We start from the raw sequence: 27459 nt of genomic DNA, 5'->3' as shown, positions 1-27459 counted from the left end.
CCCTCAGTTCTCTGTAAGTCGCAATATTCCACCAACTCCTCCAAAGCATCATAATGTCCGTGCCCACGGGCTAGTCAAGTGCCATGGGTGGCCTGGTGTAGCAATATTTTGAGGCCCCTGCCCTGAGGGCATTGCAAAAAGTGAGGTATGCTTTTGTACATTTGTGTGGATGTCGCAAATAAAAAAAATGACAAAGTGTTTTAATAAGATTCAGTGTGTTTCTGTCTTTTTGGTTATTTTGCAGTACCTTCACACATTGAAAGTTCCCGGCAAGGAGATAACTGCCTGTGCTTGGGAAGGAATGGGACTTCGCATCGCCTTGGCCGTGGATTCGTTTATATTCTTTGCCAACATACGCCCTGACTACAAGGTGATTGTACATACGTTCGTAACTTAGGCTTCGCTGTGTGGCTTGATGATAACACTACACTGAAACCTCGTTAAACCGTAGTTGGCCGGAGCTCGGAAAAAGTATGTACTGAATGGTAGTACTGCTTAACTGAAATAGCGTGAGATCGTCTACTTGCCTGTAAGAAACGGCTCTCAGAGAGAGTGTGATGAAAGGGCAAAAAACATGCAGTATTTATTAATTTCGCACGACATAAGTCTGTTATTTTCGTTTGATGCCGCGGCGGCCTAGCAGTGATGACAGGAGCCTCAAACTCCTTTAAGCTGTGAGCCAGCTTTTTTGCCAGCCCCCTCTTCTCAGCAAACACCCGCATGAGGCTGGCATAAAGTGCAGCTTCTGCCACCCTCGGACCTGAATCACCCATGCTGTCACTTCCCGTGTTACCCTGATTACTGTCATTAGGTGACACTTCAGCAATAACAGAGGCAACGATGGTGAAAAGTCGAACCTCAAAAAGTTGAACCTTGTAGCTGTCATCTTTTCGTGGCCCCAGCAGCACTGCCTAACATCTTCTCCTTCGCATTTCAAATGCCACACACCCTAGTCGATAATAGATCCTTTTCGCATGCCAGCGCTGCATTCGTGGCACGTTCGATAGCACGAATGATGTCCAATTTTTTTTTTATGCTGAGCACGCGGTTTATGTCCTAGCTTGCACGACACCACAACACAGGCCCCCACTCGCCAGCCACAACGCTTTGTGGCTCGGCGCCGAAATGAGGTTGTTAATGGGGTTTCACCCTTTTAAGCACCCTCTGCATTTGCGCTCGGAGGCCGTTCCAATCTCTGAGGCTCGTTTTTGTGCCTGGCCGACCTACCGCCGTGATTGTGCTACGAAAAGTGCAAACACTATGTGTTAACTGATACGTACACACTAAGCTGGTACGGTTTATGCAGATACAAAACACTTATGTTCAATGACCGTTGAGTTGGGGATTTGACTTTGCTACTTGTATAACAAAACTACGGTTTAAGCAGGTATGGTGTAACGAGGTTTTATTGTACCATGATTTCGTGTGATAAATAATTGTCAGCCTCAGGTTTAGGCCTGGCGATTGTGCTGGGACATCATTTTGCTTTATCTATGCCGTATACACTGATCACTACAGGAACATAGTTGCACGATGGTTCACCATCTTATGCTCCAAAGCACCTGTGCAGATGCAATTTCGATAATTTGAATTGATGGATAACACGAACTGCTTTGTTGGTCCCGGCAAAGTCCTATGTATTTGAATAGAGAAAAACTCCGGCGAATTCCAACTCCAAAAACCGTGCAATGGTTATTTCGAGCAAAGTCTCTCACTCCCATCCACTGCTTTTCGGACAAACCCAAGCCAAAGGCAAAGGTTCAATGCATCGCTAGCTGCCATAATGTCACATGTTGTAAAAATGATGAAGAAAGACTCACGAGAAGCCCAGACTGAACCGGAGCAAGCGGAGCAGTGCGTGCCCTCTTTTCTCATTTGGTTAAAATGAAAAGGAAGGAGCCCTCGGCACAAACTTATGCTTACCTATGCCCCGCACCCCCACCCCTCCTTCTCCTATCACACCTGATCACGTTACCACAGTGCGCGAGCTCGCCTGCCTCCTCCCACCTAGGGCGTGCTTGATGACATTACCACGTGCTCACCTATGTCCTCCTCCTACCGTGCGCTCAGTCACGTCATCTCTAACATTGGGTACACGAGAGCATGGCGCGTGTCAAGCCACCATCCTTCACATCTCACCCTCGCACATATTCCCTTACACCTACAGTAAACAGCACACCATCATGATATTATCGTACTCAGACTTTATGCAGAACCTTGGCTTCTTCAGCACTTATGGAGGAAAGATAAGACTTTTCCAATGTGAGCCCAGTGACAGTTTTGGATGCTGTACTGCACTACTGATCGGGTGCTAAATTTAAAGGGGCTTTGTTTAGTTTGAACTCTATATTATTCGAATAAATTTCTGGTCCCCTTGGAGTTCGAATTAATGAGATTCAACTGTATTATTGGGAAAAGCCATGTTTCCTACTTGCAGTTGCTTTACTTGTGCCATGTGCAACAGCAACCGCACCAAGAGTTTCTTGAATTATCTTTGTTTTCAATGATCACACTGTTTTATTTTAAAATGATTTCTTTCCCAAAATGATCGACTACAAATCATGAGCATTTTGTTTTGCCTGATTTGTTTAGAATGTCAATTTCTTGTGTTTGCATGACAGTGGCTGAAGTTCCACACAACTTTGATTTTGTATATAGTTTAAAATTATAGTAGTACAGCATGGCACAAAGTCTTCGCATCGATATACTTGCTACCATTTGTTTTAACCCCACTCATTAAGTGAAGTGTCACTCTGGCAACATAAAGATGTGCATACTCTGCAGTGAAAGTTTCATTGTTGAAGAGTTTGTGGTTGTGTGATCTGCAGATCCATCCTTATGAAATCACACATGTTGACTTCAAGGAACTGTACACTCGGCAGAAGCACCATTGTGTATTTCTAAAAGGACAATCCACTCTATAAACAGTGCCAGATTTTTTTCTCACCAGTCATAGGTGCAGTCAGACCAGAAAATTACACGATAAGAAATCCTGACTGCAGCATTTTAGTTACTAGTATCGCTTCTATGCGGACAGATCAGTCCTGCCCAGAAGCCTTTTTCTTTTTTTGCCAACCAGTGCTTGCTCTGCTGGCCCAGAAGACAGGTGGAGTGCTTGCTGTGACGTCTCCCTGTTTGCAGTCAGGGACAGGTTCATTCCTGCATTCCACAAGACTGGACATGTGAAATTAGTGGAGGCACTGTGCAATGTACCATGTGCATCCACTCTTTCCATTCTCATCATTACTCGTTACTGCACCTGTGCTCCAGTTCCCTCTTGCCCCATGCAATGTAGCAGCTTATAGTGCACCTGCTCAAGCCAGTCTCGGTGCCTTTCCTGTAAATGAAATCTCTTTCTCTCTAGTAATTGTTGACAAAATGTGTCTATAAGAACTTTACATTTTTTGCAATTATACTAACAAACTCAAATAATGAAATTGTTCTTTTTCTATGCTCACTAGTGGTGCTTTTTGGCAAACACTGTGGCCTATGCATTCAACAAGGCAGACCGCATTGAAAGCACAGTGATCTTCTGGAATACCAACACAAATGAGGTAAGAACAAGGAATGCTTATTTGTACGACTTGAATGAACCTTGCCTCAGTGAATATGCTGGACTTCCATGTCGCCAACTCTGTGGGGTACCTTTGCATTCAACTTTAATTTCATGAATTAAAGACAGGCGCATGTTTTCAGTTCCTCACACATTTGAAACCAGGATTTAACATTGCATATGTTCTATGGTCTTGTACTGAGGCAAAATTGCAAGGTCGTGATGCTCGAGGCATTCAAGTGTTTTGAACACATGCATATCTTTTGATGTAGTATTGGTAGCAACCAAATGTTGGAACGCATTAAAAAGACATACCACATGGTTAGTCATGTTGAAACCTTAAATCTTGCATCATACAGATTATTGACTCCGTGTCTTGCCATGAAATACATGCTGGGCTGTAGCTAACCGAGTTCTAATGGTGTTCAGCCAATATTAATAGCAGCACAAATAGGTGCTGGGACTCAGGGTCATTTGGCTTGACACTGGTGCAGTGCTTTCAGTACTCTTTTAGATCAAGGTTTAGACTGATCTTTATAAAAAAGGATGTACAGTAAAACCTCATTAATTTGATCCTTGTTGATTTGGGAAAGGAAGGAGTTATTCGGACTCATCCTTCAGTCCCGGCAGGCATATGCATTATTTAATGGCATCAAACTCTTGTTAATGCAGACTTATTTGGCCACACACCACTTAATTCGGACAACTCGCAGAGCGTGGTGAGTGTGGAGCGCTGCAAATGTGCAATGCAAAAGGGCAAAACAGCGCTAGCAGCCAACTGAAATCAAACGATGGAGTTCGCATCGTCATAGTCATCAGTGGAAACTGTACAGGAACGACAGAAACACTGAATGCTTCATGTCTATTTGTGTGTGTGTGCATCTACTGCAACACATGATCCGGCATTGACTGCATGTGCTTGCAGAACTATGGAGTCGCCATCCCTGATTGTGTAGATAACAGTCACAGTTTCGTTGGCAGTGGTTGCAGCAAAAAGTATTTTTATTTTGACTCGGTGCGCGTGTTGGATGCATGCCTTCACAACTACGCAGTCACCATGCGTGATTGCGTCGATAACGACCACAGTTTCATCTGTAAGGATTGCAGTAAGTAGGTTCGTTTTGACTTGGTGGATGTGTGCATTGGCCGCATCAACAGTGACCATGGTCTGGTCCGCAGCTGTTGCAGCAAACAGTAGTACCATTTTGGCTCAGCGTGCACATTGGCCATGTACTTTCACAACTGCCTAGTCGCCATGTGTGATCGCGTCGATAGTCAGTCACGAGACGACAAGGATTCCTACTCTGCATTGATTTTGTGTGAAATAGAAGCAAGGGTTGCGAAGTTATTCAGTATATAAAGGCGGATGGATGTAGCAAGCACTTATTTACTATCTTGTTGATACCCTCGATAATTCAACATTTGGTTAATTTGGCCTTTTTTTTTTCAGTCCCCTGAAATCCCAAGTAACGAGGTTTTGATGTGCTATACTAACTAAAGGATGCTAGAGTGAGAGAAACATTGATAAGTCAAGTGGTACAGCCACTGTTACTCCGCCAGCATGTACCACCAACCCAACTCGTTGCATTCCACTCCAGCATGATTTTACGTGGCACTCAACCAAAGTGTAGGGTAGTGTGTGCATGGAGAGCAGAAGTTGGCAGCAGCAGAGTGTGGAAATAATGTGACCACTGACTTGGGGAAGCTCAGCTGCTTTGCAGTTTTGCCTGGTGGCTGAAAGCTTGCGGTACTTTAGAACTACTGAATCAAGCGAGTTATTTGAAGGGCTTTGTTCCACCAGATTTCAGCCTTATCAGTCCTAAATAATCGGCAGATTTTCATTCTCAATTAGATATGCAGTTAAAACTCTGTATAACGAAGTCGGTAAAATTGTCACTTTATTATATCGAAATTTTGCTATATTGAAAATCAGCCTTCTATGCGATTATATGCTAAACTATAATGAAGTTATGCATAAATAATGCAACTTATGCAATATAATCAAAATTTTAATATATAAGTTTGTTATATTAAGGTTTAACTGTAATTTGTTATAGGCATTTATAGGAAATTTTTGCTTTGTTAAAATGAGATTTGAAATGAGTGTTTCTTCAAAAGGGAAAACAATTACTGATTTGTTATATTAATTAGTTTGTTATAAGTTATAACCCATCTTATTGTAACAAGTTATGAATATATTTGCTCATTCTTGTCATCACCTTGTTCTGTTTGCAGAAATATGTAAAGTACATAAAGCACCTGCAGAAGATGTGTGCCATGGGCGAATTCTGTACAATTGCCACTCGGGAAGATGGGAACAGTCCAAAGGTCAGCTCAAGTTGCATTTTATTTTTTTTTCCATGTATATTTCATGCCTCCTTGGGATAATTCAGGGATATAAGTGTTTTATGTATACCAGTCTGAGATTTTACGTGTATGCCACCAATTTCAGTTCTTTTCTTGGGGTTGAATCCCCTTATGATTGGCTCTTTGGGCACATCCTTCATATTCCTTGTGACACAAGTACTGTTCAGTTTGACAAGGTTCTGAGATAATTATTCAGTATGGTAAAAAAATCTTGCCTATTCCTTAAACAGTACTCTCACAAAAATCTGAGCCCAATATTATCACTGTATTCACAGCAGTTGCCTACAGTTCTGTTTTAAAGACTGTCTACCTTCTTCTGCAACTTCGTGAAAAACCCACCTCTTTTTGTGTATATAAAAGCTGGATCATCATTAGGTGCCATACATTATCAAGTTTCGGAACATTAAGAAGCGGGCCATCATCAAAACAAATAGAGAACGGGAATCTGGTGTGTGGGGTGCTCACTGGTGTGCTTTATATTGTCAGTGCACAAGCATTCTCATTGAATGCTCTATAATTTCTTTTATATGTTTCAAATCCTAAAGTGCAACATACTACATGTCATGGCCATGTGCAGAAGTGCCTGTATTGAAACTTGAGTTTCTTACACAATTGAGTAGCAGACGTGTAGCAAAAACCTTGCAGAGATACAGAACAGTTTTACATGACTGCTTCTGCATGGCTAAAGAATCACTGAACGAAACTCGTGCCCAAAAGAAACAAAGGACAGAGGCATGACATATTTACGGACTGATGGCCAACTAAAATGACTATGCAGGCATGCGTCTTTGTGCTTGATAAAGCCAGACTTACCTGCCTTCAATTCAGGAGACTTATAGTCTGGGTAAAACTCAAAACTTTACCTGCCGAAACGTGCCTGGGAATTCGTAGCACGATTCCAGTCTCTCCACAGACTATCTCTCACACAAATTAGACAGAACAGTCAGTATCTTTCTTGTTGGCGTTCTGATGTAGAGTTGCACCAACTGATCTTGAGGTTGTATCGACATCAAAGCCTTAGAGCAGGAGTGGTCTCAACATGGCAGGTACCATTCTGTGTGGGCAAGATGGTACAGTGCCCACTCAAAGCCCACAGTGCCCACAGTTTGAACAACAACATCATTTGGTTACTATTACCTCTATACATGCAAGTCATGTTGAAAAACTTCTTATGTCGCTTTTTGTGACTTTTGTGCCACAATCCCCTTATTTGGCCAACTCTTTTCGTTTTCTTTTCCAGTATGCTCTGATCGTGTGTAACTCCATAGGCACACCAGTGGACAGCATAACAACAGAAGTGGAGCCCCTGCACCTGTCCATGACCGAATCGCATGTGTTCTCCGCATCCAGGGACCAGATCTTTGTGTGGCGCTTTCAGACACCTAGAGGGCGCACCGTGCTTGAGCTCTCTGGACAGCGCAGCAAGCCTGTACTCGAGAGGTGCGTGCGTACTTTAGCATTGTAACGCTACTCACTTGTGTGCTTTTTCTGACCTTTTTGAAAAGCACAAAAATTTTCACTATGGCAGTATACTTCACTGTAAAATGCCTTGGTGCGGGAAATGGGGAAAAGGGGGGGGGGGGGGGGGGCTTTGTTTTCACTGGCCAACTGCAACTAAAGGGGCACTGAAGAGAAACTTAGTTTCAGTTTGTGTTGGCAAATTACCCTTCTGAAATGCCAAAGAATCCACTTTTACTGTGTAGAGAGGCTTGGTAAACCAGAAAAGACACAAAAACAAAATACAAGTGGTGGCGGCCCCTTGAAATTTCTGCACCAGCTCGCAGTGACGTCACGGATTTTTAGTGCCTGCTTGGGCCTAGTTGATTTTTTTATTGGTGACGATAAACTGCAATGTATTCTAAGGGAGCCAAAAACAGAAATGAGTAATTTTATAGAACCATTACTGGTCCACAGTGGCCCAAGCATGAGAAAATACTTGTAAATTCTTGACGTCACACTGACGTACCAACAGTGGGGTTTTGGTATGAAATTCAGAAAACAAAACATCGACCTTACTTTCCTCTTCTATAAATCAAATTTATTAAAGTGGACTTTTTAAAGGATACTTTACCAGTCTAAACTAATTTAGTGTTATTACTGTATTTATGCAAATCTAGGCTGGCCATGATTCTTAGCCGACCCCCGAATGTCTGAAGCACCCCCCCCCCCCAAAAAAAAAAACTTACCTCGAATGTTGGCCGAACGAAGAATTAAGGACAGCGTTCACAAAATGCAAACAGCATTTATTCAATATGAACATGCTGAGCTCACTCAGCGTCATCATTGCTGCTAGCCTCGTCGCTATCTTTCGTATCGCTGTCATCTCCTTGTTGCGGCACAAGCAAATAGCGTCTCTCGTTGCCACTTCGAATGACAAACATTTTTCTTGTCGATGCTGAAGTCCCGGCCGACTTGAACGTTGGACGACACCTCTGCGGCTAGCACAACTTTTCATTTGAAAGAGGCACTATAGTGACATTGCCCGTTCGGTGCCATTACAGTGATGCCATGCTGCACAACGATACGACAAACGTCAAAATGGTGACGTCACTTGTGTACTTCAGCAGCTGTGATACTGACTTCTCTAGATGGCGCTAGCTATGCACCATATTTACCATTTTAAATTAAAAACCGGCACGTTCTTAAATATCCTTGAATCTAAGCCGATTCTAGAGTTTGGTGTATGATTATTTGAAAAAAAAAAAAAGACTATCGGTCTAGATTCAAATAAGTACGGTATTTAGTGTCTCTTTAAAGGGCCCGTCACAGAGTTTGGACATCTCAAACGGACAAGCAGGGGCCACAGATCACACGCTGACAATCCTGCCTGTAAAGTATCAAAGCTATGATTACATCGAAGGCGCTAAATAAAACAACATGACTAAGGAAGGCGACACGAGACAACCACGCACGCACTATGTGGTTGCACCTACGGGGTTGTCCCGTGTCGCCTTCCTTCGTCCGTTGTTTTATTTGACGCCTTCGATGTAATCATGTATGACCAACTTGCCCAGCAGCACGTGCTCAGTGAATTTATCAAAGCTATGCATTGCACGAAAACAGCTGAAATTTGAAACAAAAGCCAAGCGCGCCCTTTCTGTTGAGGGAGCCCTGCTTCTAGCCAGAGAGTCACGGTCACACACGAAAATGCTTCTGTGCGTGATAGACTGCCAGCATGTACAGTCCATGGCACATGACTTGGCAAATCATCCAATGTGAAATGTGCAATGCCACCACTGGAAGTGCACCGCATGTCAAGAAAGGAAGAGAATAAAGAAAAAAAAAGGAGGCGGGGCTGGTCACGTGAATGTTACGCGGTCACTCTGCTGTGATATTGGGAGAAGGCAGGGAAGGAAGGCTGCTTGCAGACGATAGTTGAGGCAATGGGGAAAAGTCCCTGTTGACAGTGACGCTCACCTCGCGGTGGCATGGCAACACGGTCATTTCAGTTTCTTCTATTTCCTCCAATACCGAACGAATTTGAAAAATTATTTCTTCAGATACTCCCTAGACGGCACTTTACAACTTTGAGTGTATATAACCAAGATTTGCAGTTGGGCCTGGTGAGGAACCCTTTAAGCTTAACTTTGGCTAAATTAGTTACAAATTAGTAGTATATACCATCGAAGCGACTTTGACAAAGCTGCAGGTCTTGTAGTTGTCTGATTTTCTTATTGAAAGCCTTTAAATAGCACCTAAGGGGTCGACGTGGGCACCACTCGATCTCTGAAGCTGCGTCCAGGTGCTGCACACTTTCTGAACACTCTACGTCACTTCCAGCAAGCATTATTGGACATGTTCTTTTTTATTTAGTTTGGTAACAGAAATGTCTATCTTTGGAAGCTTTTTGGGACACATCTATTGTATTTGTTAGCATTTAATACAGTGCATGCCTTTTAGTGAAGTACACATTGCTTGAATACTCATTGCAGGGTCATACATATCAATGAGGCTCCCACGGAAGGAGAGAATTCAGACGACGTCGATAAAATTTATGAAGTAAGTTCACAACATGTATTTTCGTAGCAACAAATGATGACCATGCCATTTCAATCATGCAAAACTTTGGCACTGCTTTCTTTATTTTGCAGGCAAAGAAGAAGCATCAGGTAAGAGTAACCACTGCTTAATTACATTAATTAACAGCAAAAACTTCAAAGAAATGCGAAAGAGAAACGTCTTGTCATTTTGGATCTGTGGATTGCATTTTCGGAATTGCAAATAGGTCTATCTGATGTGTGTGAACTGTTCATAAGCCGGAAAAAACGTAAATGTAAAAGGCTGATGATGACGATGCTTCCTAATTTTTGCACTAAATCACCACGATTTTGTGTACTTTTGACAGTGCCTGCTTGGAGCTAGCCAATTGTCTACCAATAAAGAGTGGCTGCGTCACATTCAAATCTCTATTTGGAAAGTCTTCCTGCATAAGAATGATCAAGCTATGAAAAAATACAAGGAAATCAGTGATGTCATTATTATGACCCTGAAACATGATATGTAGAAAGCAAAGTTTGGCCCTTTTCATTATTCTAATATATACATATTTTGCATATACACACAAAAACGAAAAATAATTTGGTATTCCTCTGTGGTGAACCTTTAATAGCTACTTAATAACTACTAAATTAGGCTATGCTTAAAAGATGCGCATTTAGTTTCAGGTCAATACAGACCCAATATGCTGCCTTGCTGCGTCGGAGAAAATGTTCATTGTGGTAAGTGGCATACTGAAACTCATTTTTTGTTTTTGTTTTTCATTGTCTCAGTATTTGCATGTTGCTTATTGCATCCCTCCTTCTAATATTTCAGGGGCGAGAATCAGGGACATTTCAGCGCTACTCCATGCCACAGCTGATGCTCGTTCAGAAATATGCCATCTCCTGTCGACCCAACAAAATTGCACTAAACTGCACGTCTAGGTGAGCAATTGTTTTCTTATACGTTTCAAGTATGCTATTCTTATTTCTTTAAGCTGTGTAAACATTGAAGCTGTGTGTCATAACTTCACGCCAGAATTTTTCTTCTTTGTTTTATTCATGCAAGAAATTTTTTCATATTCAGATAGCACTTTATATATTATTCTCTCAGCAGTTATGTCAACATTTTTGCCTTTCCATGTGTAATAGTGTTGTTCCACATCACTCGTAGGAAACTGTATTTTTAGGCACTCAACCAGATTAGTAGCAGACGCAGAAGTTTCCGCCTGGTGGCTGGTGTTGCTGCGATGCATGAAGGGGCAGCACAGTGTGGCTACTTGAGCTGATAGTGTCGGGTAGCCATAAGCACTAGCTGTGGCCCCATTACAGTGTCTCCTTTGACTGTTGATATGCTTCACTGCACAGCAAAAATGTTTCACCGCAATACTAGTTGTATTCGCCACATAACACGGCTACATTGTGGTGAAGCGGGCTTAATAAAACGACTAGCAATTTTGGGGGGTCCGAATATTAAAGGTGTCTTGAATAAAACCAAATACTAACCAATTCAAGTCAAATATTCGCAAACCACCAATTATTATAGTTGAATGAAATACAGCACAAGGTGAGTTATGGCCTATTACATGAATACAAATATAATATACAGAGCATGTTATGTTGAGTTGAATATGTACTTATATATCTTCAATGATTGAGGCACGGCTAACGTGCCGTGTCTCTTGCTCATTTAAGAATACATTCAAGAATGTTAAGGACAGTTTAGCTTGAATATCAATTAATTGCCATTAACAAGTACAACATGCACTTTAATTATTGCATTTGGAACCGAACAATGCAACAGTAAATTACTTTGATATCTGGTAGTTCATGCTGAGCTATCTTGGTTGTTTATAGTTATAGTTATGGGCAGAAACAACATGCCAGTGCTTGCACAGCACATGGGTAAGCTCATGATTCACTTGGAGTATTCTGAAATAGAGATTATATTTCAAACTGGTCTTGCAAATGTTGATTGGCTCCCCTTGTCCTAACTTCATTTCTAAGTAGGCTAAATAAAACAACTCGGACATAGATATTGGTTTGTTAAAATTTTTTGGCCTCCTGGGGGCAGAATAAGTGGCTGATTAGAATGAATTTATAAGGCAAAAATAGCCAAACGCTTCCATGTTTGATATTCATGTTGCTGTGTGTTTTGACAGGCACCACTACAAGCTGACACCTCAAACCCAGCCACCTCAAAGTGGGACTGGGTGGTTTGTTATGCCCGTTTTATTCCTGTGCAGCCCATACACTTGTTCGTATTATATCTGTATTCTTGTAATAGGCCATAATTCATATTGTGCTGTATTTCATTCATATATAATAATTGGTGGTATGCGAATATTTGACTTGAATTGGTTAGCATTTGGTTTTATTCGAAAGACACCTTTAATATTCGAACCCCTTAAAATTGCTTTTTGTCGTTTTATTAAGTCCGCTTCGCCACAATGCAGCCGTATTATGTGGTGGATACAACACACATTGCAATGAAACAGTTTTGCTGTGCAGTGAAGCATATCAGCAGTCAAATAGGACCCATTCATGGGGCCACAGCTGGTGCTTATGGCTACCTGACACTATCAGCTCAAATAGCCACACTGTGCTGCCTCTTCATGCATCTCGACAACACCAGCCACCAGTTGGAAACCTCTGTGTCTGCTACTAATCTGGCTGAGTGCCTAGTTTCCAAACTACAAATTTGGCGAAGTGGCAAGCTTGGCAATGTTTTTATACACTTGTTCTAAAGTGGTTGAGTACCACCAGTATGCTTCAGTAGCAAATTGGATTAAAAATTTGGCTTTAGAATGAGCAAGGAAAACTTCAATGCCAGGGAACCTAGATATGACCTCAACAACATTATCAAGAGGCTCCTTCCACGTTAGCACTCTGGAAAGACTTTGATAAGCTCAACAACCAGCGGAAATTTCAACTTGCTTGTAGCAGCAATTTTCACTGCCACAAGCACGGGCAGAAAGATATGTGCATTATAAAATTTTTGGCCAAGAAGACGATCCATGTGAGTTGTAGTCTAAGCATAGTGCGAAATGTTGACTCGGCTTGCGAAGAGATACCTGCTGATACCAGACACTAGTGTGCTCATTGTGTGGGTCTTCTTGGTGTCTGAAGGAAATAGGGTATGTCACTGCTCCCCGAACAGGTTGAGCAGTTATGCTTCCTCCACGACATTAAATAACTGCAATTATGACACTGCCAAACAAAAGTGTTGTATTAGAGAATTTTGTTAACTACAAATAGTCTTCCTGGCATGTCATTAGCTGTGCAGTGAACTTGCTTTTTTTTGTACTTCTGGTTAGTGAAAAAAAAATTGCATTTTTGCAAAACCAATAGTATTAGTACTTAAAAAATATTTGAAATATATTCGATTTCATTCACACTTGGTTTTCATTATTCAAGCTCACTTCAAAATTGAAAATTTGATATTCGCACACCCCTAATAATAATTTAAGCTTCTGATAACTCAAACAAAAATTTGTCGCCACCAAATGTAACTTTTAGTTAATGGGATTCAACTTTGCTTTCAACCAAAGAGCATCTGCATATTTTGCAGCTAGTGCAGGTTGCATTCGGTCATAGCTAAGCTTTTGCCAGTGCATTTAAAGTAAGCTCCCTCATGTTCTGCGACCTTTTTTCTTGTTCTAGTCGAATGTCAGTGATAGACATTACGGGCTGCTTACTCCTCTATGACCTCGAGGCCAGGTCTTCGGAAGGAGAACAGCTGACCTTTGAACGCCGAGATGTTTGGGACGTCAAGTGGGCAAAGGTAATACGTCTTCTGTATGAAGATTGCAAAGCATCTTTAGAAAATACAGTTGAACCTGATTATTGCAAACTCACAACCAAGAGGCAAATACCTTTGTTATATTGGACATTCATTACAGACATATATGCTCATATCATCCAAAAAAATTTGCAAATGGGTCAGTGACAAAAGTGCGCAAGTGCAATGCATTCAGCAGACCAGCAAAAAGCATGCTAGCAATGCTAAATTGCGAATGCACTTTGTGCTGTTGGTTTATCATTGTTAACACATGAGATCATCATGTTGGCATGGCAATCCATGATGACGTCTGTGGTCCAGCCAAGCAAAGCTGTTGGGCAACGTATGCATGCCTGTTCGGAATGTGTAATTTCAAGTTGCTCTTGCTGGGTGTTTCACAATTTTGCTACTGGATTAGGTATATTGAGATTGGAACGAACAAATATTAGCTTTGCTGTAACTGATATTGTCTGTGATTTAAAATTTTTCGGTTTTGTTATAGCATTAGTACAAAAACTTCTTTCAACCAAGGTTCCTTCGTGAACTGCATGCTTAAAGATGAATAATATTCACAAAATGCATAGAAAAGTAGGATTGAATTTTTGGCAGCAAATAAACAATATTAATGTTTTTCAACATGCAAGTCTATCCAGAATGTGTCATCTCGTTTTGCTCTTGCTAAGTACTTTACATTTTCACGACTAAAAAATAAATATTTTGGAATGTTAAACAAATATTTACTTTGCTGTAATGATATTGTCTCCAACCTTGCTTTTTCGTTTTTGTTATAGCAGTAGTACAAAAATACTTTTTTCAATCAGAATTCTTTTTTAATTTATGCCTAAATAAGAACAATATTCCCAAAATGTGGTATAAACAGGATTGAATTCTTTTGGAGCAAATAAGCACTATGTAACTCTTTCATTATAGTGTCTATACAAATACTAGATCATTTTGATAGACAGTTTTTCTACACATTGTTAATCATTTCCAGTGAAATTCTTCTACTAGCAACATCATGCACCATCTGAAATGATGACTGAACTTTAACTGTTTGCCAGATTTGACAATTTTCGGCAGATTGGGGAGTCTGAAAAATAAAACTTTGCCTGGACGCATCATCGAAACTAGGCTCCAGTGCTCCTAGCACTTCTTCAATAAAATGAAGCAAAGTTGGCACTTTGGTCAACTTGGCAACATAATTTTTAAATGACAGCAGCTGTGAAGACACACAAGCGTCTCTCGGATTGTCAATTTTTTTTCTGGCGTATAGGCTGTTTTAATAATGTCTAAAAAAAACGGTAGATGCTCATGAGTGAGTGTTATTTTGATAAGTGCGTTCAACTAATTTTAAGTACAACTTTATTTGCACTTTATTTGCATTACAAGGCCCCATGTACAGGCCTTGTAATGTATTTTACAAATAAATAAATAAATTACTGTACAGCACTCTACAGAAACTGAACAAAGCATGTGTAGCCTCCAGCACCAGTTGAACGCACACTAGACGCATCTTTCTTGCACAGACAAGCTAATTGGACGCAATAATCAAATATGAGGAGGATTCTGCATGCTCCCTGACCTGATAACCATTGCTTCAGGAGCCTAAAGAATGCAGTAAAATATAAACCAGATGCCTGCTGCAATGAGTAAAACCAAACGCTCCCTGTAAAATAGGAACTTGCCTGTTTTCACATTTGCAAAGCTACTGCTTTCCCACATAGCATGGGCATCACTGTGGCTAGTATTGACACCAACAAATTTTCATGATAACTTTTTTGCATGATCTGACTTATAAAAGTTGTGAACGAGTAGCCAGATACATATTTTGCATATTACAGATTTCTTTTTCAGCTCTCAGTACTTATACTAAACATAACAAGTCACTACTTTCATTCATGGTCCTTGGGGTGTTTCTTAAGTTTCACATAAGAATTCTAAAAAATTGTCTTAGTCATTATTACTGCTATACATCCATTCAAAACACCAGTGATCAGGCTATAGTTCTGTGTATCGCTGTATAGATCACGACTACTATGACATGAAATAAAATTTTAAAACATGAAATCATCGAAAATGAGCACATTTATGCAGTAACAAAAGAGTTAGAGCTGTTTTAGTATGCATTATAAGCCTTGTGTTTAAAAGTGTTGTTTAAACATTTTGCTTTGGCATTCACATGTGCAGGACAACTCTGAGCTGTTTGTGTTGATGGAGAAGACTCGCATGTACGTCTTCCGCAACTTGGATCCAGAGGTGAGCATCTATTGGATGATAGAGGTCATGATGTTGCATTAATTGGTTTTAGCAGAATGACGGGCATTGTTATAATGGAACAATATTAAAGTAAATGTCTGAAACAGTGGAATGTGCAGCAAAACTTTGCTCATACATATTAGAAAAAAAAAGAAAAAAAAATACACTAACCGAGAAAATGTACGATCCGAAGTCACTAAAAAATTGACAGACTCAAGTGTAGTTTGGATCTATGTAATATGAAACATTGCGCAACTCGACACTGATGCTCGCTGAGTTTTTGGGGCCCGAGATGCATGTTGTCGTTTCCCTGTTGTATAGTATCGCAACGGGAAACCGAAAGGAAATCGGGTAGGTGGTTGATGCCAAAGTACAGTGCAGCCAGAGCGAAACATGACGCTCACTGCTGGCGCATTTGGGTTATTGTCTGTTAAAAGCGTGCAGTATGTTTACAACGGCACTATGCATGGGTGCTGTAAAACAGATAGGGGAAGATGCTTATTGCAGTAGAGTTTGTGGCGATAGCTGTGAATGCAACGTGATGACCTGCGAGGTGATTTGCTCGTATTGGAAGAAGAAACTGGGTGCGTGCCAGCATTTTCACATGACCCAGGTGAGCGAGTGCTGCGAGGAATCTGCCATGGCAGATATCTACTGTTCTTGATCGTGTGTGCCTCACGACTTTTCTTGTTCCCATGGGATCTGGTAGCCAGAAAACGTATCAGGCGATTGCACTTTGGCGGTGTACTGAACATTGGTGCAGAGAGATAGTGTTTTTGAGGAACTTATTAACCGGTAAAAGGCATGTAAAAGGCATAACTGTATTAGGTCATTTACTGTGTTCTCGATTGCTTACATTGGTGCTGGGAAATTGTATGAAATGGGATTGTATCGACAAGGTTCTACTCCATTTCAACGTTCTAACAAAAAATTTGATAGCCTAGCATTGTGTTTGTTACACCCAACCTTCTTCATGTGATCAAAAATGTATTGTTTGGAGATGCAGTATGTGAAAGGATTTTGAACTAATGTGCTGGCATACTGCTCGTATTCACATGTTAACCCCCCACCCCCCCACCCCCGTCATGCACAAGACTACTGTAGGCGCTACTATGAAAGCAGCAGAAGGGAGTTGCAAGTCATTGCTTGCTGCCATTCGATAATGTATCGTTAGTGATAACATTGTGTTGGGATGTGTTGAAATCAGGCTTATTCAAGGCAATGCATGCCAACATACCGAATGCTAAGGTCTTACTACTGGCACTATATCTTTCAGCAATAGCAATATCTTTAGGATAAAGGCTTGCTGCAACTTTAAGGTTGGCATGTCTCTCCGGGTTTTTTCTCCTCAGGAACCGGTCATGTCGAGTGGATACATTTGCAGCTTTTCAAATTTGGAGATCAGAACTGTCCTTTTGGATGAAATCATGCAAGATCCAGAGAACCCACGCCAGGAATTTGTGTGCAACATGGAAGCAAAGGTTGGCATATGGGCATATTTTTCTCTCACTGGCATAGCTTTTTGTATGTTATTTGTTTTACAGTCCACATTTGTCATTGCGAGTGTAGAATGTGGCATGGGCCTGTATTTTGTTGGAGTAGTCTTTCTGCTATTTTGTTATCTTGTTATTTGTCATGCCGAGTGACCAATTATAGCAATAATGATGGCATGGTGGTTGTGTGAATACGAAAAAGATCAAAAATAAAAGCTAAAGAGAAGAATTGTTCAAAAAATCTAATCTAATAATTATCTTGACTATTTTGACTCGCTTGTAATCAATATGAGGCTGGATTTGTAAGCTTGAATACTTTGGATCAGTGCTAACCAAACTCTGCTGTCATGTGAGTGACAAAAAGCATGGATATCTTTCATTGCAACACCATTCTCATCACCCTAGCTGTATGCAATGGAACGCGTTTTTCAATTTCAGAGCACATTTCAGCACAGGAATCTCAGTACAGAAACTAAAATGTCATTTGAGATTCTTTGCTGTCTTAATAATGTACTGGTTCAGGGCAGTCACACAAAGGCAAAAAGAGAAAAGAACATGCCGGTAAAATTAACCGTTGCAGTCATCAAAATGTGCTCATTTGCTCTACTAGCTCAGGCCAAATACTACTTGGTGGATGACTTTAGTGACTTGAGCACTTAAGGGGAGGACAGAGCATTAATTTATCCAAAAATTTCTTGAGATAATACTGCAGCCAAAAAACCATTGGTTGTCCCTTCCTTAAAGTTTCCCAAGCAGTTCCCAATCATATTGAGTTAAGTGTGGCAGTTGAGAACTTGATGTTGTAAAAGTAAGTGTAATGTGGTTCATATTCACAACATATTTTGTGACTATAAAATAAGCTTTTATATAGCGATCAAGTGATGCAGCTGAAGGTGCGCTATACGTTTAGGGCATCACAATTCTCTCACTTTTCATAACTGCTGTAACTTGCACATTTGCATATAAAGATTGTAAGCATGCCCAGAAGATTGCTTTTTTGTCAGGTGATTGGTGTGTTTGGTTACAAAGGAAAGAGGTGTAAATATGTCTCACAACTTTGAAGAAATGGTCACTTCAATATAATGTGTTCTTTTTTTAAATCTAGAAAGCAGAATATTTCTTTTAGTTGTAGTGGACACCATTGCAGTCATGCTACAACATACCACAGTCGAACCCACTTATAACGATATGGGTTTCAACAATATACATATTGCTTATAACAATGAGTGCTTACTACAATGCCCCGATGCTACATTATTGATTATAACAATGAAGTCTGGCTGCTGGGTGTCCGAGCCGAAGGTAGTGAAATTTGAAATCCTTGAAAAGAAAAAAGCAAAACGAGAAATTCAAGCCACTGCATGATGTCTTGCTTCGCGCACTTGTGCTCCCACCCCTCCAAACACGAATGGGCTGCAGCCATAGCTCTACGCCTCACCACTCTCCGAAACGGGAATGGACCATGCCAACAGCGCTGCTTGCATGTTGCTCACTGGCTCCTCATTCAGTGCAGTTCTGCAAACAGCTTAATCGCTCGCATTCGTCTTTGTTGGTTGTGTTGAAATCGTTCCTGGCCACATGGTTTCTCAGCCTCGTTTGACTTGCCGCTGTTGGATATGGGACCTTTTCCTGAGCCTCCTTCGAGTTCACCAGACCACATAAAATCGCTCCACAGCTAATTAAGGAGCTCAGAAGCACATCTACCACGTTCCCGAGGCGCGGCACGTGCAAACAAGTTGGCGTCCTCCACCTCGTGCACCGCATCTGGAGCTATTCACCGCTTGACTCTTCCCGAAAGTGTAGCGAGAGCCTGGCACTGTTCCAGGTAATGTGGGTCCCGAGGTGAGACAGCTGTAATGCACCGTGAAGCCCTGGCAGCAATCCCCCCATCCACCTTTGTGAAGGCAGCTGCGGACCGGGAAGGCAATACCGCAGGCAAATAATCTCTCGGACAATTGGAGCCCAAGGAGTGACCCTCTGAGCCGAATGTGACGTACACTCGCACGGGCGCCTACCATTGGCCGAAAATGACGACACCTGAGCGGGCTCGCCGATTGGCCGAACATGACGTGACTTCGAGACACCGAAGGGATTAAAAGCGAGAGACCGGGAGCAGCAAGGGAGCATTCCTTCATTCATCTCTTTCGAGCTTCTTGCCACGGGCCGCAGCGTCTGAGTTGCTGCCGGCCCGTAATGACTTTATGACTGTTAATTTCTTTGTACTCTCACTGTAAATAATGTAAATAAACCTCCAGTTTTCATCCCAAAGTCCTCCTCAACCTCGGCCAATTCCCACACCCAATGGCAAGGTCCAAAATCTGGGGGACAGCAATTGGGATTGTCCTCCAGATCCAACACCGCCGAAACGGAAGATGGCTGATCACGACATTGCCAGTGAAAAGAAAGCACACAGCTATCGATTTGGAAACTAAGTGCTTCTAGCCGATGAGGCGGTCATTGCGAATGTGCTTGCATCCGATACTGATGCCGATGACGGCAGCAATGATGTGCTAGGGCAGGCTGCTTGAACGTTGTCCTTACAGGAGGCTCAGCTGATGATTCAGTCCCTCCGGGGCTTCATTTTCATGAGGAACCTTTAACTTTATTACGTGGAGCACCTGGATGCCTTGGAGAAGGATGTTGGCAAGCTTCGCATAAAGCATGCAAGGCTGATGGATATAGGGTTCTCTCGTGCAAGCCAGTGAGAAGTACATGGCGAGATGCTTGTGGTGATCTCGCCTCAGCATATCTTCTGCATTTCTCAAGCTGACAGGCTGCCACGGCAACCCTCTGACATTTTTTTAAAAGGCCCCTTTTGGGGCCACCAAAGCAATGTCTTGGCAGACATTTTATAAGTGGGTTCGACTGTATATACTTGGTTACAACCTAAGGATTCTGCAGAAGCTGCACCCACAAGATCTCCTTGCAGCTGACCTCCATTTTTTCTATATCATAATATAGTTCGTGAGAGATGCTGATATTGAAAGAAGGTCACCTCCATAATGATGTTGCGGAAACTAATGAACATAACATTTATTTCGGTCGAACCACAGTGTGTTTGCCATTGCATATTCAGGTTGTCACAGACTAGCTTTTGATTTCCCTTCTTAATTTACTTTAGAAAACTTACGAAAGATTTTTCTTCTGTGCTATGCAACATTGATGTACTACTCTGTCAATTTCTTTTTGTCTGCAGTCTTTGAGAGATTCTAGAGACCTCTTAGCCAAGGTGGGCATAGAGGAGGCGACACAGTTTATTGAAGACAACTCCCACCCAAGACTGTGGTAAGGCATTTCTTTAGTTTCTTTCTCTCTGTTGCATTCATGGCAAGCTCTCTCTTCCTGCAATCAGTGAAACGTTTTTTTTTCTATGCAGGCAACTTCTGGCTGAAGCGGCCCTGCAGAGAATGGACTTTCAAACGGCGGAAACGGCTTTTGTGCGTTGCCGAGACTACCAGGGAATCCAGTTTGTCAAGCACATAGCCACTTTGCCCGTGAGTCGTAGGCCTTTCATTTTAGAAGCTGTTGCCTCAAATTTTACGTGTACGAAATTGTGGCACCATCATTTGGCGCCATCTCATCATACCTCGCTAACTTCCAAGTTTCTTAAAATGGAAAATCTTTAATAAAAAACGGTATAGACAAAATTTTAAGCACTTACTTATGCAAAACTTCCCACACTTATTGCAAAAGTGAAGCTTAACAGCACCATACAAGGAAATTAAATAAAAAAAAAATTATTAAAATTAGCTGGGCTCGTCTTTGGCCATTTTTAACGGAAATGTGTGAATGAACCTAGATCGTTTGTGGCACTGAAGAGGGTTATAGTGTAGAAGCACTCGCTGCCTTGCTTAATTATCTATGGCATTCTGCTGCTTAGTACGAGGTTGTGGGCACGATTGCCGATTATGGTGGCATCTTTATGATGGTAATAGAATTCAATGATGCCAACTTACTGAGGGTACAGTTTGCTGGTTCGTGATTGTAGTGTGAAGAAGGACAGACCACACGCACGACTGGCATAACACATATTGCTCAGACTCTCAGAGTGCAGCACAACCAACCACACAACAACCACCTACGGAGGTGCACAAGCATCGTACTTGTATGCTCTCACACCAGCAGTGTGCGTGCGCCGATACAGATAACGATGGTGAGTAAAACGTGCGAGGCATCCACATAGCTTGCGGCCTACAACACCAAGATCTGCACACACGAAAAAGAAGCACATCTGTGCTGTTCGAAGTTGTTTTGGAACCCTCAACAGAGGCATCCCTCAAATGAGGTATGTGTGATCTGGTACACTGCGGTCAGTACGATCCAAATGTGGTTGCGTTTTGTGCATGTAGTTTGCCACTGTGGCTGGAGCCAAGCTCTTGGTTGCAAAACCGTTCAATAAGCCAGGAAAGCATTCAGTGATGACTTGCTTAACTAATCAGACTTATGTGGCTGTTCTTCTGATACATTCACTTGGACGTTATAAATTGCTGCTAGAAAAGTAGGGACATAAAAATAACATCTGCGCTGCACTACAGAGAAAGAGTGCAAATGGATCTCAGATAAAATTCTTTTAGTTGGAATTTGCAGTTACTGTACTAACTACAATGAGTAAAATTTTTCATGTGAGCTTGTTGAAGAGGGCAGTCTACATGAATTTACAGTGTGAACACTGCTGGTACCTGCTGCCACATTTTCAACAACTATTGCACCACTTGCAGTCATTACATTAGTTACACCAAAAAAAAGTCTTGAAGAAACAGAAGTACTTGATGAACCTGGCCATGTGGAAAGGTGCGAAATGAATGTGCACTCCATGTGCTACCAGTTGACAAGCTTTAGTTGAGCTGAAACAGCTGAAAAGCATGGGATGAGGCAAGAACACATATGACACGTACATTGAACCGCCCTACAACTATGGGGAAGAAAAATGTACAGAGTAGTTTATTTTGGACGCTGATGCAGAAAAACACGCTTAGTTATGCTGGAGAAAGGCTCATGGGATGTTTCGTCCTGGTTCCTGTGGAAAGTCATCAACTTGTTGCGCATATAATTTCTCTGACTATGTTATTCAAGCATAGCTTGAGTGGGTGCATTTTTAAGAAAGATTATACCTGTGTTGTATACAAACAAAACACAAAGTTGTTCTTTTATTTCATGGTAAATCTGACATTGAATGGTTTTAATGTGAAACATGAAATCGACGAGAGTTGACACAAAACATGAGATGTGCTTTCATTGCTGCTTGATTTTCAGAATGAAGATATTCGCAAAGCAGAGGTCAAGGCATACTTCAAGCAGTTTGATGATGCGGAGAAAATCTACCTGGAAATTGACAGAAGGTGGGGTGTGATGATGAACCCAGTGCTAGTTTGATAAGATCTAGTTATAACTTTACCTGAGGTTATGTAAGTAGAAATAGGTTCTGTGGAGTCATTCTTGTTTTCTTTGAAATTTAAGATAGCTTGTCTTTCACCTTTGCATCCACATCACTGAGTCCTAGCTTTATTTAAAAAATAAGCTAGTGAATGCAGATACGATCTTAACTCAAAATTAAGCACCCTTATTTAATCGTATGTTGGACCTCAAAACAAGAAAGGAGCTTAGGATTTACTCAGGTTTACATTCGATGCTCTACTCTTCACTTTTTTTTCCCCCTAAAATACAACTGTAAAATGCTAAGAAAATGCTTCAAATCATAGGGTGCTTGATTTTGCATTAGTGCAGCATTACATTTGTCGTCAATAACTGAGAAAATGTTAAGATTCTGTGCAGCTTGTGACTGTAGCCAATAAAACTATAAAACAGTATGTTGCTTGCATATACTAGTATGTGCTGTAAATCTGAACACCAGGCTGCATGCTAAATCTGTGGAAATCTTAAGTTTTGTTTTCTCAAATCCTGTGGTATGTTCATTTTTGGGGCTGACTACACATGTTCCACACACAACGAATGTGTCCTTCCTGGGGGCATGATTTGGGAGCATATGGTGAGCACTGTGACCCACGTATAACGACTTAACTTTTAGTTAGGAGTCGTATAATATGAAGGCCTAATTCATAACAAGCTTAAAGTAACATGCAATAGCCTTGCTAGAGAACAGGAGTTCACATTTCATTACCAGTTTGTATAATCAGTCAATGAATACATTGATCCATTCAGGCAGTTTGGAGGAGGGGAAGCAGATTTTCAGAAATAAATATTCAAGACCTTTAAAATAGAATAGGTACCAAGGGGAGGGAACCACTGCAGAGGACAGTAGAAAATTAGTATAATGGTAGGTTGAGATTAAGAAATTTGCATGTTTTACGTGACTTGAGCTGACAAGGGTGGTTGTTGACCTCTGGGAAGCTCTTGTCCTGTAGTAGGTAAATGGTTGTGAAAGTATAATTTGTGAGAAGCAGGAAATAAGTAATATGCTTGCGTAGTACTTCTCTCTTTCTTTTTTGAGGGCTACCATCAGTGCCTAAAATCCAATAATTGGTTTGGTTAGATTTCCTTGCTTACATGGCTTTGCATATCACTTTGCATGCTGGCGCCGTTTAAGTTACATTTTTGTTTAATTTGTTTTGCCCTTTTTTGTCTGCACCTAAGTGTTATATTATGTTGCAGTTGAAGGTTGGTTAAGCTTCTGTGTTTGGGACTGAACTACTTGCCATGTTGTACTGTAAGCTCCCGCTTAGGAGAAACATAAAGGGACCTTGAAAATGCACTGATCTTAACAAAAGCTCGCCTTAACGGAAGTTTTCTTTTTTTTTTATTTCCGCTCCCTGCTTGCACAGCTGTCAGAGCTATAATTGTAAAGCTCGACTTCAGCAATGGTCATTTTTTTCTTTCTTTGCGTTTTACTTTGTTGATATTTGTATAATGAAGCCCATGCAAACAACTTTTTTGCCAATGTGGGCGGAGTGTCTCGAATTTCTCAGTTGCAAGCAGCCTTCATCCTGTGTCTATTTGTTCTTACTTTGTTTTTTTTTCTGATTTTTGCACTCACTTTGTCTTCCTCAAGAAGACAGAAACAATGGTCTCCAAATTGTTCAGCTTATCAAAGTATTCACCTTAACAGAGTTCATCTTATAGGGAAACCACTGCATTTTGCCAGCTTGTACCTACCTGTATAATTCCTCTTGCTCTATGTTCTCATTATTTGAGTCGACCCCTTTTACTTGATTTGCTTTTTCCTTTGTGCTTAGTTTTTGATTGCTTGCATGTGATTTTTGTTTTGTTTGTTCCAGTCATGCCGACTGCTGCCGCATCTTCTGATTTTCCCCTTCCACTGTCACGGTGTTTTGCACCTTGTGCTGTTCTAGTCCTGCCAAGACCAAAATCGGGAAAGTGTACATATACATACGCGAACGACATTTTACTCGAGCAAGAGGGAAAAAAAGAAGAAAAAAGCCTAGTCACATTGTGGTAGATAGTCACAAGACTATTGCTGCAAAACAGATTATGGGAATGAACTATGGGATGGAGCTGCCAACCATACAGTGCTGGCTCACTTCTGGCCATTTGAGCTACAAGGGGGGTGGGTGGATGCGGTACTGCTCGTAGGGATCTGGCCGTGTCCTTACGCAAGATGCTCGGAGACTGGTTCCGCGTTGTCCAGCTCCTGAAAAGCGGCAACAGCGGCACAGACGACAGGCAGCTCGAGGAAGCCTGGAATGCAATAGGGGACTACTACGCAGACAGGCACAAGTGGTGAGTGTAGATTCTTGTCATTCCATCGACGTTCGCCTAAATTTGTGCAGCATTGCGGCTATTTAGGGGTGTTTTCATTTGTTACATTCGCTATGGCAAAAGCAAGGACACATGGAACAGATACAAGAGATATAAAAGGAAAAACTGTCATCCACCATAATGTAGCACGAAGCTACAAAGTCCTACAAAGACAGTTTTCCTTTTCATGACACTTCTTCCACCTTGAGGGATTCTACAGAACCGACTTGCCAGACACAACAGATAGGGACATGGTACTTCATTTTACCATATTTCACTAATCACACAAATGATGGCCACCTCTTCATGTAACCAAGCTTAAGTGTCAGAATTGCATTACGTAAAATTGATTATATCTAGGAATCTGGGTAACATCAAAAGCGGGCATATGTTATTCCTGGAAAAAAGAGTCTTTCAACAAAGTCCATCTTATTCTAATAATGTCACCATGTCCTGTTGCACCTTAACTTAATGTTCAATCATTTAGGCTAATCAAGAAACTAATTAACATTTATTATTATCTGTCTTTTTTGAAGGGGGTAGGGTATGGTGGGGACTAGCTAGTGACCCTTTTTGCGGAGATCCCGTGGGTGCTGCCATGTTTGATCATGTGCTGACGTGTCCATTGCTTGCCTCAACTGCCTCCGTTGCCTCTGCGTTTACGATGGGTGTGTATGATGCTCGTGTAGCTTAGCAAACCTCTGTTTCAGGAGATATCATAGACGGTGACTGGGTGGATGACACAAAGCTTTGGCCACAGCTTCAGAGAACATGTAAAAGCGTTTTGGAAGCTGATTAAGCTATGTCCAAACGGCATGAACAGCATATATGGTGCTTGTTTTAAAAGCGATGCTAAATATGTATTCCAAGCTATCCAAAATTTCCACTAATTAATTCAATCAGGATTAGTGTGTTTTGCTCTTCGTTCTTTATTTGGCAAATATTTTGAAAGGATCGAAGGGTTTTGTTGTCGCTCGACTCTACGTCGCCTACACTTTCGAGTTTCAGCAGTTTCATTATCGTGTAGGGCTGTGCTAGTTTTGCTAGTTCGCGAAACTCGCACAAACTGCAAGTAGCAGAGAATTCAACTTCCATGTTATGTCGCGGGATGCCCGAACGGTCCCCCCCACTTGACCAAAAAGCAGCTGCAGCGGCAAATCCACTGCTCTGTCTTGGCTCGGTGCCGCCATCTATCGGGTGCTGTTTTACTTACTGAAGGCAGCAAAAGGGGATGATGGTGTATGCAACATCACTACTCCCCCAGTTGGGTGGTGGGAGATTTGAATTTCGAAAAAGCTATTCGCACCGTTCAAATGCTATTTTCTCGTAAACTAAGTCCTTTCTTGGCACAAAACAAGTGTTGTGAGGTTTCTGGAGTGATATTTAAACAGTCCACATCGACTTATTATATGCCTTTAGTGCCCCTTTACGGCAATAGCTACTCGCTTTGGCAGCGTTTATGTGTAGCTAACTCATCCGTCAGGTGTAAAGAGCATAAATGGGCACAAAAACATTATGTTGAGGGTTAGGTAAATCTATTTAGACTCAAAGACAGGTGCTACGTTATTCTTGGAAGGAGGAGTCTTCCTGTAAACCCGTTTTCTTGGGTCATGTGTTTTCCCAGACAATAGTATTTTAATTTTTCACATTTTCTTTTCCTAGTAAAAAAAGAATAATAATGCATCACTCAGGTTCACCCATATTTTCAGTGCTGATACAACATTTGTGCTAGTATTACCAATGCACTCCTCCTGTCTTTGTATTTTTGAAGGGACAATGCAATCACGTACTACAAGCAAGGGCATAACCATGGTCGCTTGGCTCAGGCTTATTTTGCCATGGAAGATTACAATGGTCTGGAGAACCTCATGAAGAGCCTGCCAGAGGGGCAGCCTCTGCTGAATGTACGTTGGTCAAGTTCACGCAGGATACGTACAGAGTTCTTGCTTGTGTGCACTCACTCATGCCGGGTTGGTTGGTCATGCAAAGGCCTATTCAACGATTGCACTGTTGGTCTCGTTAGCTCTCATGACTTGCATAAAAAGGTACGAAAAGCCACTGAACCCGTACCTAGGTACAACCATTCCTGGGGCTGCCATTTTGGACACTTGTCAGATTCCGCCGCATTTTTGAGTTCACCATTTCGTCAGATCCGATTGGCTCACAGGGCCACTGCACCCTCTCTGATTGGCTCAAAATGCTAACATGGTGGAGTTTCGCAGTTTCCAGAATAGCAATCCAGGTTGGCTCTTGCAGTGACCTATATTTATGGCTTGTTTCTATGACTTGTTGCTTTGATAGCTGTGTTGCTTTGATAGC

General features: G+C 41.5%; 1 protein-coding gene across 2 annotated transcripts in view; it reads left to right on the top strand.

Moving 5' to 3' along the window:
* The window catches only part of Oseg4 (intraflagellar transport protein Oseg4), a 74762-nt gene that overhangs the window by 21598 nt on the left and 25705 nt on the right, over window positions 1-27459 (top strand). For both annotated transcript variants that reach the window (XM_065440236.2, XM_065440234.2), the window contains exons 10-25: window positions 245-370; window positions 3462-3554; window positions 5789-5881; window positions 7161-7360; window positions 9853-9919; window positions 10012-10029; window positions 10579-10638; window positions 10733-10842; window positions 13561-13681; window positions 15866-15934; window positions 17287-17415; window positions 20624-20712; window positions 20804-20921; window positions 22681-22766; window positions 24976-25122; window positions 26912-27044. In XM_065440236.2, coding sequence (XP_065296308.2) covers window positions 245-370; window positions 3462-3554; window positions 5789-5881; window positions 7161-7360; window positions 9853-9919; window positions 10012-10029; window positions 10579-10638; window positions 10733-10842; window positions 13561-13681; window positions 15866-15934; window positions 17287-17415; window positions 20624-20712; window positions 20804-20921; window positions 22681-22766; window positions 24976-25122; window positions 26912-27044 — 1659 coding nt within the window. The remainder of the gene's footprint in view (window positions 1-244; window positions 371-3461; window positions 3555-5788; window positions 5882-7160; window positions 7361-9852; window positions 9920-10011; window positions 10030-10578; window positions 10639-10732; window positions 10843-13560; window positions 13682-15865; window positions 15935-17286; window positions 17416-20623; window positions 20713-20803; window positions 20922-22680; window positions 22767-24975; window positions 25123-26911; window positions 27045-27459) is intronic.

The sequence above is a fragment of the Dermacentor albipictus genome, chromosome 3, assembly GCF_038994185.2.
Source record: "Dermacentor albipictus isolate Rhodes 1998 colony chromosome 3, USDA_Dalb.pri_finalv2, whole genome shotgun sequence".
Lineage (NCBI taxonomy): Eukaryota > Metazoa > Arthropoda > Arachnida > Ixodida > Ixodidae > Dermacentor > Dermacentor albipictus.
Note: the sequence above shows the minus strand (reverse complement) of the source record. Positions and strands in the feature narration are given on the sequence as shown.